Below are 15,155 nucleotides of genomic sequence, written 5' to 3' on the forward strand. Positions count from 1 at the left end.
GTATAACAGGGGATGCTGAGAGGAAGGTCAATCCTGAGCCGCACTAGGGCTGGGTAGCCTGGAAGTGACTCTACTCAGCCCACGAGAAAAAGGCCAGGACCAAAGACAGGCCATTGAGCCCACAGGCCACTGATGACCCCTGCAGACATGCTGTACAAAAGCCACCCTGTATTTCCAGATGACCACTGTAGACATGCTGTACAAAGGCCACTCTTTCAGCTGCAGCCGGCCCCCTGCTCCTTGTGTGATGAAGCAGAATGCCAGCCATCCAGATCCTGAGACTTTGCAAGCTCCCCCACCCCTTTTTTTTTTTAGGGAGATAAAGTGTTTATTTGTAAAATAATGTTGACAATAAACTATGGTTGGGGAGTCGGGCGGTGTTGCAGCGGGTTAAGCGCATGTGGCGCAAATCGCCAGGACCTGCGTAAGGATCCCAGTTCGAGCCCCCAGCCCCCCACCTGCAGCGGAGTCGCTTCACAAGCGGTGAAGCAGGTCTGCAGGTGTCTGTCTTTCTCTCCTCCTCTCTGTCTTCCCCTCCTCTCTCCATTTCTCTCTGTCCTATCCAACAACGACGACATTAATAACCACAACAATGTTAAACAAGGGCAACAAAAAGGAAAATAAATAAATAAATAAATAAATAAATAAATAAAAATTTAAAAAATAAACTATGGTTGGGGGGTTGTTAAATGACTTACTTGCCTAATAAAAAAGCTATAAACTTTTTTTTTTAACTTCAAAAATTCTTTAGTAACTTAACAATTTTACAGGTCCATGCAAGTCAATTCTATTAACTTTTGGTTGATGCCCTGGGGAAATATTTGGCTAGAAGAAAAGGAGACTAAGGCAAACATAAGATAACTAGATTTCAACTGTCACAGCATTTGATATGGGCAATGAAAAAGGGTTTGGATATATAACCCAAAACAGCAAAGTATCATTTGGTGGGCAGAAGTCACATAAGACTACTTGAGTATAAACAATTTTTAATATAATTTTTTAATATGGAAATGTCACAATAAAGATGTACGGTGTCAGGAAGCAGAATGCTCTTGACACTGGCTGTTTTAGATCAAGGGCAAGGGATATAAAGGATAGAAAAAAAAATTATTTGAAAGGTCGGGTGGTGGTGCATCTGGTTGAGCATACATGTTACAATGCGCAAGCAAGGACCCAGGTCCAAGCCTCCAGTCCCCACCACCAGGGAGACTGAAAAGGGGGGTGGGGGGGCACCTTGGAGAAAAGGAAACAAAGAGTGTCATACTTTTAGATTGTTAGCTATATCCCTACATTAATTTTCAACGTGACTATAGAAATATTCTTTGTAATAGTGTTTGCTAGTAAGCTCTAGAGTCTACTCTAAGATGAGATATGCATTCAGATCAAACTCACAGATTAGAAATTATTCCATATGAAAACAAAACTACCTGACGATTTTCAAAGTGAACAGCTACAATGAGCTTTCCTCCATAAAGCTTATCTTCTAGGTTTTCAAGGATGGATGTTTCATGCTCTGGTGGATATGTTTGTTTTAGCCAGTCTATCCAAGACAACCCCACAAGTGACTGAATCTTTTCCTCGCTGAATTTGCGCATTTTTATTCGGAATTCATTCACTTCAGGATCCTTCAATGCATCAAATTCATGCAGACCTACAAACATTTTAAAGGTGTTACTTTTAGTAGCTAAAATAAAAGAGCATATAAAACATAAAGATTATGTGGTTTTTAATCAAGCAAACATACTTGAATAAATGTAAGAAAGATTAAAAGAGACCTAATAAAACTAATTACAGTACAATTATATTTCTAAAGAAATCTCATAAATACATCTAGTTGGTAACCAATTTTATAAAACAATTTAAGTAAAAAAAATGTATTTCCATTCACAAATTGTAGGTATTACAGGTAAGTAAAGGGAAATGAGTACCCCCCCATAATGTAAGCCTCTAAGAAAAAGCAAACCCTTTTATTTTCTCTACAAAAAAATCATGTTTAATTCACTGCCTTTCAACTATTTATTCCTCCTAGTTATACCAGCCATTATTTTAATCCTAGCCTCAATACCACCCCTGAATTACTACATCAGTTTTTAAATTCCTCCCAGCTTTAAAGATCCATGACACTCTCCATTTTTTTTTCTCAGATTTTTTTTTTATTATTACTGACTTAACAAAATAACAGGAGTACAATTCCAAAAAGTTCCCACCACCAGAGTTCTGTGTCCCTATTCCCACCATTGGAAACTGTAGTGGTTCAGTTTCGCAGATATGGGTTGACTATTATTTCTGTATAAGTACCGCAAGCTAACCAATTGTGCCACTGGAGCTCCAACTATTATTTCTCTCTCTTTCTCTCTCTCTTTCTCTCTCTCTCTCTCTCTCTGTGTGTGTGTGTGTGTGTGTGTGTGTGTGTGTGTATGTATTTATGTGTGTATAGATAGATAGATGACAGATAGGTAGATAGACAGATATTAACCCATTTTTTCTATGGTCCAACCTTCTCTTCCATTTTAAGTTACACTTAAACCTGTTATTACTTCCAAATATCCTTTCTTTTTTCCTCTTCTCTTTCCGGGCCCTAATGGAAGTGTGTTTCAGAGCCCTCTAGTCATCTTCCCCTAACATTTTTCTCCCCCTCTGGGAGTATAGACCAAAATTCTTTTTGGGGTACAGAAAGTTAGGAGTTCAGGTTTCTCTGCTGGATATAGGCATTGGCAGGTAGATCGATATCCCTATCCTGTTTCTATCTTTCCTTAGTGGGTAGGGCTCTGGAAAGGTGAGGTTCCAGTACACTGTCTGCCCATGGAGTTCAGGATGGAATCACAGTAGCATCTGCAACTTAGTGTCTGAAAACCAGTGAGTTATGAGGCAAGACAAAATATTTCCTAAAGAGAAACCACAAAGTAGTAATAGAGCAGGTGAGAATAGGGATTTCAGGATGGTAAGAAGCTAGGAAGTCTACTTCAGATGTGTTCCCAGGGACATTCTCTCTCTTCTCTCTCTCTCTCTCTCTCTCTCTCTCTCTCTCTCTCTCTCTCTCTCTCTCTCTCCTCCAGGGTTACCACTGGGGCTCGGTGGCTGCACTACATGTCCACTGCTCCTGTAGCTGTTTTTTCATTGAGAGGGGGAAATAGAGGGAGAGAGAAAGACAGACACCTGCAGACCTGCTTCACCATTTTGTGAAGCATCCCCCCTGCAGTTGGGGAGCCAGGGGCTCAGACTGGGATCCTTGCTTGGGGCCCTGTGCTTCGCACTATGTGCGTGCACTTAACCCGATGTTGCCACCACCTGGTCCCCAGGACATTCTCCATTCTTTAGCCTAAATAAACTTTTATTTTAAAAATCATGTCTGACCATGTTACTTCACTACTTTAATATTTTCAGTAGCTTCACAAGTGTTCTCAGGAGTAAGATCTGACCTTTGGTCAAGCCTAAGTGTCTCTACATCTCTCGTCTTGCTACCAGTCCTATCTCAAACTATAATAACATCCTTTTTATTTTTTATTTTGCCTCCAGGGTTATCACTGGGGCTTGGTGCTGGCTACCCACTGTTCCTGGAGGCTTCTTTCTGTTTTGTTTTGTTGCTTTTTGGATAGGCAGAGAGAAATTGAGAGAGGAGGAGAATATAGACAGGGGAAGAGAAAGACACTAGCAGACCTGCTTCACTGCTTGTGAAGTGACCCCTCTGCAAGTGGGGAGCCAGGGATTCAAACCAGGATCCTTGCGCTTCACCCACCCGCTTCACTACCGCCCGGCCATCTATAATCCTTTTCTTTAGACTCCTTGAACAGAACATCCTTCATACGTGCCATTCCCTTTGCAACTCCTTACACCTGCACAACTCATCCGTTTTCAAGGTTTACTTTGGCTATGTGTCTTCAATGGGGCAGTTCCTTACTCAGTTGATCTAAGTGACCCTTCCTTGACTTCTAGGTCACATTACATTGTACTTATCCATTTACCGATCCATATTTCCACTGGGCAGTGAGCTCTCATCAAAGAACACACGAGACAAGATCACTACAACTGCTGTTGTTTCAGATATGTTTTTCAATATAATATGAATATGTTTATCTTTATGTGTTAGAGTGAAATGAAACCTGTATTTTCTTTTAATTCATTTTAGATCACTAAATTATTATCCTCAAGAATTTGCAGTTTAATAAACAGATGAAACAAGGATGGGCAGTAGTGCACTTGGTAGAGCATGCAGATTACCATGTGTGAGGACCCCAGTCCCCATCTGCAGGGCAGCAAGTTCTACAAGTGGCAGAATAGTGCTACAGGTGTTTCTCCTTTCTTCTTCCCTTTCCCCATTCTTGCTTTCTCTCTCCGCTTATCAAATAAAAATAAAGGAAGGAAGGCTAGAAGGGGAGAAGGAAGAGAAAGGAAGAGGAGGAGGAGGAAGAGGAAAAAGAAACAGAAAATAGGCCACTGGGCAAAGAAGAGCTGTGGGGGGCTGGGTGGTGGTACACTGAGTTAAAAAGTGGAAAAGCCGGGGGTCGGGCGGTGGCACAGTGGGTTGAGCGCATGTGGCGCAAAGCGCAAGGACTAGCGTAAGGATCCTGGTTCGAGCCCCTGGCTCCCGACCTGCAGGGGAGTCGCTTCACAGGCGGTGAAGCAGGTCTGCAGGTGTCTATCTTTCTCTGCCCCTCTCTGTCTTCCCCTCCTCTCTCCATTTCTCTCTGTCCTATCCAACAATGAACATCATCAACAATGGCAATAATAATAACCACAATGAGGCTACAACAAGGGCAACAAAAGGGGAAAAAAATGGCCTCCAGGAGCGGTGGATTCATGGTGCAGGCACCGAGCCCAGCAATAACCCTGGAGGAAAAAAAAAAGTGCAAAAACCCACTCAAGCATCTGGATTTGAGCCCCTGCTCCCCACCTGTGGGGAAGTGGGGGCATACTTCACATGGAATGAAGCAGGACTGAGGTGCCTTTCTCTCTCCCTCTCTATGTCCCCCTCCTCTGGCAATTTCTCTCTGTCCTATCCAATAAAATGGAAAAAAACTGCTACCAGGAGCAGTCAGTTTATAGTACCAGCACTGAGGCCCCAGTGATAATCCTAAAGGCGGGGGAGGGGGGGGGGGAGGAGAGAAGTGGAGCTGTACAAGTACCAAGTCCCAGTGTTAACACTGGTGACAAAAAAGAAAATAAAAAAAAGAGAAAAGAATCTGATAAAGGAGCCACTTCAAAGATAGCTTAAAAATAGAAACCATTTGAGGAACAAATTCCAGTTCAGATCTCTCAGCCATTTCCCACACAAACTTCACCAGCAATACAGCTGGATAAAGAGACACAGGCTAAGTTCACTCAAAGAATCAGCACTGTACAGAAACACCTAGTAGAATTTATAGTCCTAGGAAAGATACATCAGAGGAAATTATCTAGGAGGATTTACTGAACTTTGCTCCTGGAGACCCCATTCAAGTTCTGACATGTGTGCACTTCAACCACAGGGACTGTGAATGAGTAACTTTTCCATGCCCAATCTGCAGGCAACCGTGCGCTGCAGAACAGGCCTCACCCTATGAAACTCCTGTCTGATTTGAGTTGAACTAGCATTTTTGGCTGTTCTGATCTTTGTCACTGAGGCAGAGGCAGAGATTAGTAATAGGTTTTATACAGATTTCCTAAGTACTACTTGGGGCAATGTATTTTATATTGCAGGCATATCATGGTAAAAATAAGATTGGATTTTTAAATAAAGTCTCTACTAAGTATTCAAAAAAAAAAAAAAAGGATGGAAAAAGAAAAAGAAAAACTTTGCCAAAATGAGATGTCAGGCTAAATAATTTAATTTCAAACTCATTTTCCTACATGTCTTCTGGAAAGAGAACATAATATTTACTTATTTTTCCTGTACTAGGGCTTAGTGTCTGTGAGATTCTAACATGCCCAGTAGACACTTTTTAAGACTAAGAGGAGGAAAGACACCACAGCACTTGATATGCATAGTTCTTCCCTGTGGCCCAAGGTCTTCAGACCAGGTTATTACACATGGTAAATTCCTCACAATACTGGGTGAGATGTCTCAAGACCCCAAATATATATACATGTTTCTTAAGATTTTATTTATTTACTTATTTATGATGATGTTGTGTATGATACAGCAAATCCTAACAAAGGGACATGTCAAAGTTAACCCAATTGCCAAATAATGTGATTATAGCAATAACTATCTATTGTCTTCTTAAACCCTAAGACAGCAGGAACCTACCACTTCCTCTATAGAGCCTCTATTTCCCCCAGTCCTGGAACCTCTAACTTTCCTGCATGCTTCTCTCAAGTCATACCAAATGATATTCCATACACGGATCTCAACCTAATCAATGCAGTGAGTACCAGCTCAGCATGCTTCACTTCAGACTGTGCCCAGAGACGTCAGCATGGAATGTCAACCCTTTACCCTCATTACTCGGGTGAGACCTTTCCTTTCATACTATTATCTAATTTCATTCCAGGAGGTTCACTTCCTAACAAAATCCCAAAACCTAGATCTAGACCAAATCCCGTAAGAGCATGTGTTCACATGTATCCATAAATTAGGGCAAAATATATACCAGAAAGCAAAAATACACAATAGTCTGTAGTGAGTCAATATAAAGTCCACAATGAAATAGTGTCTACTTAGACTTAAGATACCCTTCTAACCTACTTCCTATTACAGTTGCCTCACTCTCTCCAAAGCTAACCTCATCAAAGCAAGGACTGCAAAAGCTGAGTAAGGGCAAGAAACTGGCATACTTTAACAATGACTCTTTAGTCACTATCAGGCCACCCCATCAGCTGGGCCCCTAATCAGGGAGTCCTGAGATTCCCAAACAGACATGATGGGCCTAGACCTCGAATAAATCTCTCTCTCCATTGTTACTGGTCATTTCTATCAGGAACAACACGATAGACCCTCTGTGGGCCCCCATAAGATCTTGCCCTCAACTTGGATCAATAACGGTAGAGAATGTTCCATCCTCCAAAGGGAGGCTGGACAACATACTCTATGCTACACCTGAGTAAGATGGGTCCTGATATTGGGGCATCTTGGAACGTTTCTACTTATGACCACAGAATGTGAGCTCAGATCTACAGGGATGCAGAGGTCACACAGGCTCCTAAGCTGAATATGGGCCCCAGACCACATCAAATCGATGGGGTTCACAGTCAACAATATTTATACATCTTTCCCATATTTGGGAGCTACTCTCTTCCCTGATCCAGCTTTCTAGTCCTTCTACCAGCCATGACATCATCTCCCCAGACAATAATTAGGATCCACCTGCATATCAGATTTCAGGCTCAGGCAAAAAGAAAAACAAACCCCCCCCCAAAAAAAAACCCACTAGTATAGTCACAGGCCCTTTGGAATATAACTAGAATATGCCTACTAGCTATCTACAAAATGGAGGGCCCCCCAACTCTTCATCTGCACTATTCCAGCCTTTAGGTCCATGATTGCTCAACAATTTGTTTGGCTTTGTATGTTAACTCTCCTTTCAACCACCAGGTTCCAGATGCTAGCATGATGCTGAACCAGACTTCCTGGACAGACAACCCTACGAAATGTGTCCTGGAGCCCCGCTTCCCCAGAGCCCTTCCTCACTAGGGAAAGAGAGAGAGAGGCTGGGCGTATGGATCGACCTGTCAATGCCCATGTTCAGTGGGGAAGCAATTACAGAAGCCAGACCTTCCACCTTCTGCATCCACAATGACCTTGGGTCTATACTCCCAGAGGGTTAAAGAATAGGAAAGCTATCAGGGGAGGGGACAAGATACAGAGTTCCTGTTGGTAGGAATTGTGTGAGTTTGTATCCCTCTTATCCTGTGGTTTATTCAATGTTTCCTTTTTATAAATAAAAAAATTAAAAAATATATTTTATTTACTTATTCATGAAGATTATAGGAGAGAGAGAAAGAAACAGACATCACTCTGGTACGTGTGCTGCTGGGGATTGAACTCAGGACCTCATGCTTGAGAATCCAATGGTTTATCCACTGTGAGAGCTCCTGGACCACTCCCAAATGTAATTTTCAATACTACTATGGCTCTGAATGCTGAGAAGATAGCTCAGCCTGTTGGAGCACCAACTTACATGACTGACTGTATTACAAACAAATTCAAGCCCTGGCACTACCTTATGCCAGAGCTGAGCAGTGACCTGGTTCTTTCTCTCTCACATAATAAAATCTTCAAAAGAAAAAAATGAAACCAAACAAAAAGAATTTTTAAAGCACTGAATAAAACTTTCCCTCATAATAAAGGTAGTTAAAATCCTGCACACTCTATGTTGCCCACATTTAAAGACATGCCATAGCTTTATAGACAGCCATGGGAAAATAAGGAGTTCTAAAATAATTTTTTCAAAATGCTAACAAGATCCTTTGACCAAGATTTACTACAAAGTTTGGAATGATGCAGGTGTGATAAGCACCTTCCCTATAGAGAATAATCGTAACAGATACAGACAGTAGCTCCGTAAGTAATTTTTTTTTTTTTTTTTTTTTGCCTCTAGAGTTATTGCTGGGGCTCCGTGCCTGGACTACCTGAAGGCTATTTTTTCCCTTTTTGTTGCCCTTTTTGTTTATCATTGCTGTTAGTATTATAATTGTTAGTATTACTGTTAGTATTGCTGTCAGATAGGACAGAGAGAAATTGAGAGAGGAGGGGGAGACAAGAGAGGAGGAGAGAAAGATAGACACTAGCAGACCTCCTTCACTGCTTGTGAAGCCACCCACCTGTAGGTGGGGAACCAAGGGTTTGAACCAGTATCTTTACTCAGGTCCTTGCACCTCATGTCATGTGTGTTTAACCCACTACACTACCACCTGGCTCCCCATAAGTAATTTTTTAAATCAAAGGGAAAATAAAATGATCAGGCATATCACCTTTCAGGAAAAGGTATTTTTAGACAAATCAGTACATTTATGTCTGTAAAGGTTCTATTGTTCTCTTTGAAAAGTAGTAGCCAGGAAACTTGTTCCTGAAGTTAAACTGAAATGATTGTTTATTGTTTTAACAGGAGGCATGACCTCACCAAGCTCCGATTACAACTATTACATACAAATCAGCAACTGCAAAACTGACCGGTTAGTTAAGCAAAAATGCTTTCTAAAATACAAAAAACTATTAATAACTCAACTTCCTAAATGAGTTTTAGCATTTATATTTCTACTTATGGTTATAATCTCTCAGCTTTTCTAGATAGTCTAAGGATTCAAAGTATAATATTATAAATTGTATAATATAATAAAACACTTCTCACATCTTGATAATTTTAACTGTAGGCAGTTAAAAAAATCCTTGAACAATAAGCTTTATGACAGTAAAATAAATATGATACATTGTTTACAGAAAATAATTTATATTTCTACAATTTATATATTTTACAGATGTGTAAAACATCTTTCTGTATGTCTATCAATGAAATACAGACACATGAAAATGCCTATACTATGGAAGGGTAATGATAGGACTGGAAAATTAAAAAGAAAAAAAAAAAAAAGGCAGGGGCCAGGTGGCGCATCTGGTTGAGCACACTATTACAATTCACAAGGACCTGGGTTCGAGCCCCCATTCCCCACCTGCAGAGGGACAGCTTTGCAAGTGGTGAAGCAGTGCTGCAGGTATCTTTCTGTCTCTCTCCCTCTCTATCACCCCCTTCCCTCTTGGTTTCTGGCTGTCTCTATGCAATAAATAAGGATAATTAAAAAATTTTTTAAAAAGCAAGTCTAGTTGTATCTGAATGTTAGATAAATAATAATGACTTTTTATCTTAAGTATATAGCTCATGCAATATTTGAACCTACCAATTCTGACACAAATAATGGTAACATAAGTTCATATACTCAGGAGTTCAAGATCAGCAGACAATTCAGTTATTATTTAAGTTTTTAAGAAAATATGCATCTCAAAAAAGGTACCTACAAATCAATGAAAGTTAACTTTCTTTGTGGTATTAGCCCTTCACATCATCAAGTATCTTAGCTTCACTAACAAACAATGTGGTTCTAGTCTACTTCCTTCTATAAACATAGACACAAAAACTATATATTTATAGACAGATAACACAAATGACTAAAAATGGATAGGACAGAAATATCAAAATGTCATTAGCATTTATAATTCTAAGATAAGTATCTATAGAAAATTATGTTTAATATGCTATTAGGGACAAAGAGATTTCATCAGCAGAACACCTGCCTTGCAAGCATGAGGTCCTGGGTTCAATCTCTGGCACTACAATGAGAACAACAAAGTGAACTCCACAGATGGAGAACTAATATCTGGGAAGAAATGTCTTTGATCACACTTAGTACATATTTACACATATGACAGATATATACTAAGAGTTGTTTATATTACCTTTTCCTATCAGGACTCCAATTTTTGAGTCTAATTTTTCCCCTGGGTCACAACTTCTTGTCACTAATTTGAGAACTGGAAGAAAAGGCCTGACATCACAGAGTCTTCTTGTTTCATCCTCAAGCTCCTCATATACTGCGGTTTGATTCACACATGCAAACATATATGAGTCAATTTCCATGAGGAGGTTGAACATTGGGTAGTTGTGAACTTGCTTCCATAACATCTGCAGGAAAAGTTTTAGAGGACATTTTCTGGAATGAAAACACTTGCCCAAATCAAAGATACATCTAACTAACAGCAACACTAAATGAAACCTCAAAAACTCAAGAGAAGGCCAGAAGGGAACTGACCCTAGATACCTACACCTTAGCAAGCACAGGGGCCCCAACACCACAAGGGAGCACAACAATGGCACTTGGAGAGCTTTGTACCTAGTGAAGCAGATGAAATGGTTCCCCTCCTCCTTCGATCTAAATCAAGGACCTAGTGGGGGTTGAATTGTTATGTGGGAAACTGAAATATGTTATACATGTACAAACTACTGTATTTTACCATCAACTATAAGCCATTAATCCCCTAATTAAAAAGGGGGGGTGGGTGGTGGCATACCGGGTTAAATACATAGTATGGGAATGCAGGGATCCCCCACAGGGTTTGAGCCCCCAGTTCCCCACCTGCAGGGAGGTTGCCTCCCTCCCTTCCCCCCCCCCTTTTCTCAATTTCTCTCTGTCTTGTCCAAAAAATTGTGGACACCACTATCATAAGTCAGAGCTGAGTAGTAGTAATAATAATAATAATAATAATAATAGTAATAATAATAAACTTCAAAAAGAAGGTAACTATTTAAAATAATAAAATTTCTAAAAATAATCACAAAGTACTAAAGAGAGAGAGAGAGAGAACAACAACAGACAAATCATGAGGGCCAGGGGTGGAGGTGGGGGTTGTATGACAAGTTGAAAGATAGTAAAATATTTCAACAGGAGCAGTGGATTCAAGATGCAGGAATCAAGCTCCAGCAATGACCCTGAAGGCAAAAAAAAAAAAAAAAAAAAGGAGGAGGAGGAGGAGGGGGAAGAGGAGAAGGAGAAGGAGAAGGAGAAGAAGAAGAAGAAGAAGAAGAAGAAGAAGAATGAAAAACTGGCCTGGGGAAGCTGCTCAGTGGTGGTATCGGTGGTATCACATACATTTGAGACCCTGGGTAAATTCTTCAGTGATGCTCTGTCCTTAAAAATCAGGATGAGGGAGTTGGGCTGTAGCACAGCGGGTTAAGCGCAGGTGGCGCAAAGCACAAGGACCGGCATAAGGATCCCGGTTCGAACCCCGGCTCCCCACCTGCAGGGGAGTCGCTTCACAGGCGGTGAAGCAGATCTGCAGGTGTCTATCTTTCTCTCCTCCTCTCTGTCTTCCCCTCCTCTCTCTATTTCTCTCTGTCCTATCCAACAACGACGACAACAACAATAACTACAACAATAAAACAACAAGGGCAACAAAAGGGAATAAATAAAATAAATATTTAAAAAAAAAACATTAAAAAAAATCAGGATGAGTGGTCCGGGAGGTGGTGCAGTGATAAAGTTTTGGTCTCTCAAGCATGAGGTCCTGGGTTCGATCCCTGGCAGCATATGTGCCAGAGTGGTGTCTGGTTCTTTCTCTTTCCTCCTATCTTTCTCATTAATAAATAAATAAAATCTTTTTAAAAAAAATCAGAATGAAGGGCTGGGCAGTGGCACACCCAGTAGAGCACACTTTTCATGCTTGAGGACCAAGATTCAAGCCCCTGCTCCTTACCTGTGGGGCTTGAATCCACATTACCTGAGTGGTGGTGAAGTGCTGCAGTGCTCTCTCTCCCTCTCTCAATCTTCCACTTCCCCCTCTCAATTTATGTCAAAACAAAATAAAAGAGTGGGACAGAAAGGAAAAAATGGCCACCAGGAGTGGCAGATTTGTCACGCAGGCACAAAGGCCCGGCAATAACTCTAGTGGCAAAAGAATAAAATAAATGATTTAATCAATTCATTCATTTAATTAAAATAAATAGTGGGGGAAATGGGATAGTGGTTCTGCAAAAGATTTTCATGTCTGAGGCACCAGAGATCCCAACTTCAATCCCCACCACTATCATAAGTCAAAGCTGAGTAGTAGTAGTAGTAGTAGTAATAATAATAATAATAATAGATATTCAAAAAGAAGGTAACTATTTAAAATAGATAATAAAATTTCCAAAAATAATCACAAAAAGGTACTAAAAAGTGAGAAATTATAAAGAAGGAAAGAAAAGACAGAGACAAATCATAAGGGCCAGGGGTAGAGGTGGGGGCTGTATGACAAGCTGATAGGTAGTAAGTAAAGATTTCAACAGCAAAAACTTTAACAACGTTGACTTTCTTTTACTATCCTGTACTCATATCCTATCCACATATTTCAAATTAAATAATGCAGCCTAATTTCTCTTCATTTAAGTATGACATATAGATTTAAACAAAATTAAGTGGCTGGAAGACAGTTCAGTTAGCAGAGTGCAGGACTTGCATGCCTTAACCTTCAGATTCAGTCTCTGGTGGAACATGTACCAGAGTGGTGTTCTGGCTTCTATCATTCATATGGGGGTCTACCTCATAGGAGATTTTTTTTTAAATCCTTTTTAGGGGGTGCTGGGCAGTGGTGCACTGGGTTAAACGCACATGACACAAAGCACAAGGATCCCAATTTGAGACCCCCCCCACCAAACCCCACCTGCAGGGAAGATTCTTCACAAGCAGAGAAGCAGGTCTATAGGTGCCCACCTTTCTCTCTCCCTCTCTCTCAACTTCTCTGTCCTAGCCAACAATGACAGCAACAAGAACAAAAATGAGGAAAATGGCCTCTTAGAGCAGTGGATTTGTAGTGCAGGCACCGAGCCCCAGGATAACCCTGGAGGGGGATTTTTTTTTTAAATATTTATTTATTCTCTTTTGTTGCCCTATTGGTTTATTATTATTGTTGTTGTCGTCATTGTTTGGTAGGACAGAGAGAAATAGAGAGAGATGGGGAAGACAGAGAGGGGGAGAGAAAGATAGACACCTGCAGACCTGCTTCACCGCCTGTGAAGCGACTCCCCTGCAGGTGGGAAACCCAGGGCTCAAACCAGGATCCTTACACAGGTCCTTACACTTTGTACCACACGCATTTAACCCGCTGCGCTACAGCCCAGCTCCCTAAAAAAAAAAAAGACCTTTTTCGGGGTTGGGTATAGTGCAGCGGGTTAAGCACACGTGACGCAAAGCACAAGGACCGCCATGAGGATCCCAGTTCCAGCCCCTGGCTCCCCACCTGCCAGGGAGTCACTTCACAGGCGGTGAAGCAGGTCTGTAGGTGTCTTTCTCTCCCCCTCTCTCCGTCCTATCCAACAACAACGACATCAACAACAACATTAATAATAACTACAACAAAACGGGCAACAAAAAGGAAAACAAATAATAAAAAAAAATTTTAGGAGTTTTTGTTTTGTTTTGTTTTGTCTTTTTAATATGTCCACAAAGGATAGAACATGTATCAACACCTTTGAAATGGAATAACCTACTGCCAAGGACCAAGCTCCACAGTAGATAGTGCATGTGTACAATCCCAGAACCTCAAAGATAGAACAAGTGGACTCCACTAGTGATAGAGCAATGTTCAGGATTCTTTCACTCTCCTAAAAAATAAAATGAATAGGGCCAGCAAAACAGCTCACTTGGATAATGCACTGTTTTGCCATATGTGTGGCCCAGGTTCAAGACTAGCCTCCACTGCATTAAAGGAGGTTTTGATGCTGTTGTCTTTTTCCCCTTGTTTGTCTCTGTCTAAAGTTAATTAATTAGCTAATTAATTAATACAAACCTACCATAATGACCTAAAGATTAATCTTTCCTCAAACTTACCACGGTTCCTATTATTAACATTTTCTGTAACAGAAACACCATTCTTCTAAGTAACACTGAAGTAGGCAAAACTTATAGAAACTTCACTTCTTTTTTTTTTTTCCTCCAGGGTTACTGCTGGGCTCGGTGCCTGCACCATGAATCCACCGCTCCTGGAGGCCACCTTTTCCCCCCTTTTGTTGCCCTTGTTGTTGTAGCCTCGTTGTGGTTATTATTATTGCCATTGTTGATGTCGTTCGTTGTTGGGATAGGACAGAGAGAAATGGAGAGAGGAGAGGAAGACAGAGAGGGGCAGAGAAAGATAGACACCTGCAGACCTGATTCACCACCTGTGAAGCGACTCCCCTGCAGGTGGGGAGCCAGGGGCTCCAACCGGGATCCTTATGCCAGTCCCTGCGTTTTGCGCCACATGCGCTTAACCCACTGTGCCACCACCTGACCCCCAGAAACTTCACTTCTTAACATACCTGTTTAATATAGGAGATGGTAGCTTCCCGGGGTACCTCCAGCTGGATGTAAATCCCAGTGGGAAGAAGGAAGTCCACAGGTATGGAGCCATCAGGGGCTATATGCGAGTCCACTGCCCAGATGTCAAGGCTGTCTGCCATAGCAGGAGGCATCATGAGGTTGAAGCACATTCATAACCACAGGGCCCTGAAAACCAACGAGACAGACCACATATCATACCACAGTACGATAAAGCCCAGAAGCCCATTGGCAGTCCTTAAATTTCAACAGCAAAACAGGGTAAGTTAAACCCAGCATGAGTAAGCCGCTAGAAATGAATCATAGATGTGTATGACACACTGGTTTGAATTCAGCTTAAGTGTATCACATGTGAAAGATTTAAGGAGGTTTAAGGATTACAGGGTCCTGAAAAATTC

The 15,155-nt window shown here is 41.2% G+C and overlaps 1 protein-coding gene across 5 annotated transcripts in view; it reads right to left on the reverse strand.

The window, feature by feature from the left end:
• Positions 1-15,155, reverse strand: part of PIK3CB (phosphatidylinositol-4,5-bisphosphate 3-kinase catalytic subunit beta) — a 160,182-nt gene that overhangs the window by 74,624 nt on the left and 70,403 nt on the right. For 4 of the 5 annotated variants that reach the window (XM_060196484.1, XM_060196476.1, XM_060196478.1 and 1 more), the window contains 3 exons: positions 14,739-14,925; positions 10,367-10,592; positions 1,428-1,651 (listed from right to left, as the gene is read on the reverse strand). In XM_060196484.1, coding sequence (XP_060052467.1) covers positions 1,428-1,651; positions 10,367-10,592; positions 14,739-14,909 — 621 coding nt within the window. In that variant the 5' untranslated portion in view covers positions 14,910-14,925. Of the gene's footprint in view, positions 1-1,427; positions 1,652-10,366; positions 10,593-14,738; positions 14,926-15,155 lie in introns of those variants that run through there. The other variant, XM_060196488.1, reaches the window with a different exon arrangement.

This window comes from Erinaceus europaeus, chromosome 1 (genome assembly GCF_950295315.1).
Source record: "Erinaceus europaeus chromosome 1, mEriEur2.1, whole genome shotgun sequence".
NCBI classification, from domain to species: domain Eukaryota; kingdom Metazoa; phylum Chordata; class Mammalia; order Eulipotyphla; family Erinaceidae; genus Erinaceus; species Erinaceus europaeus.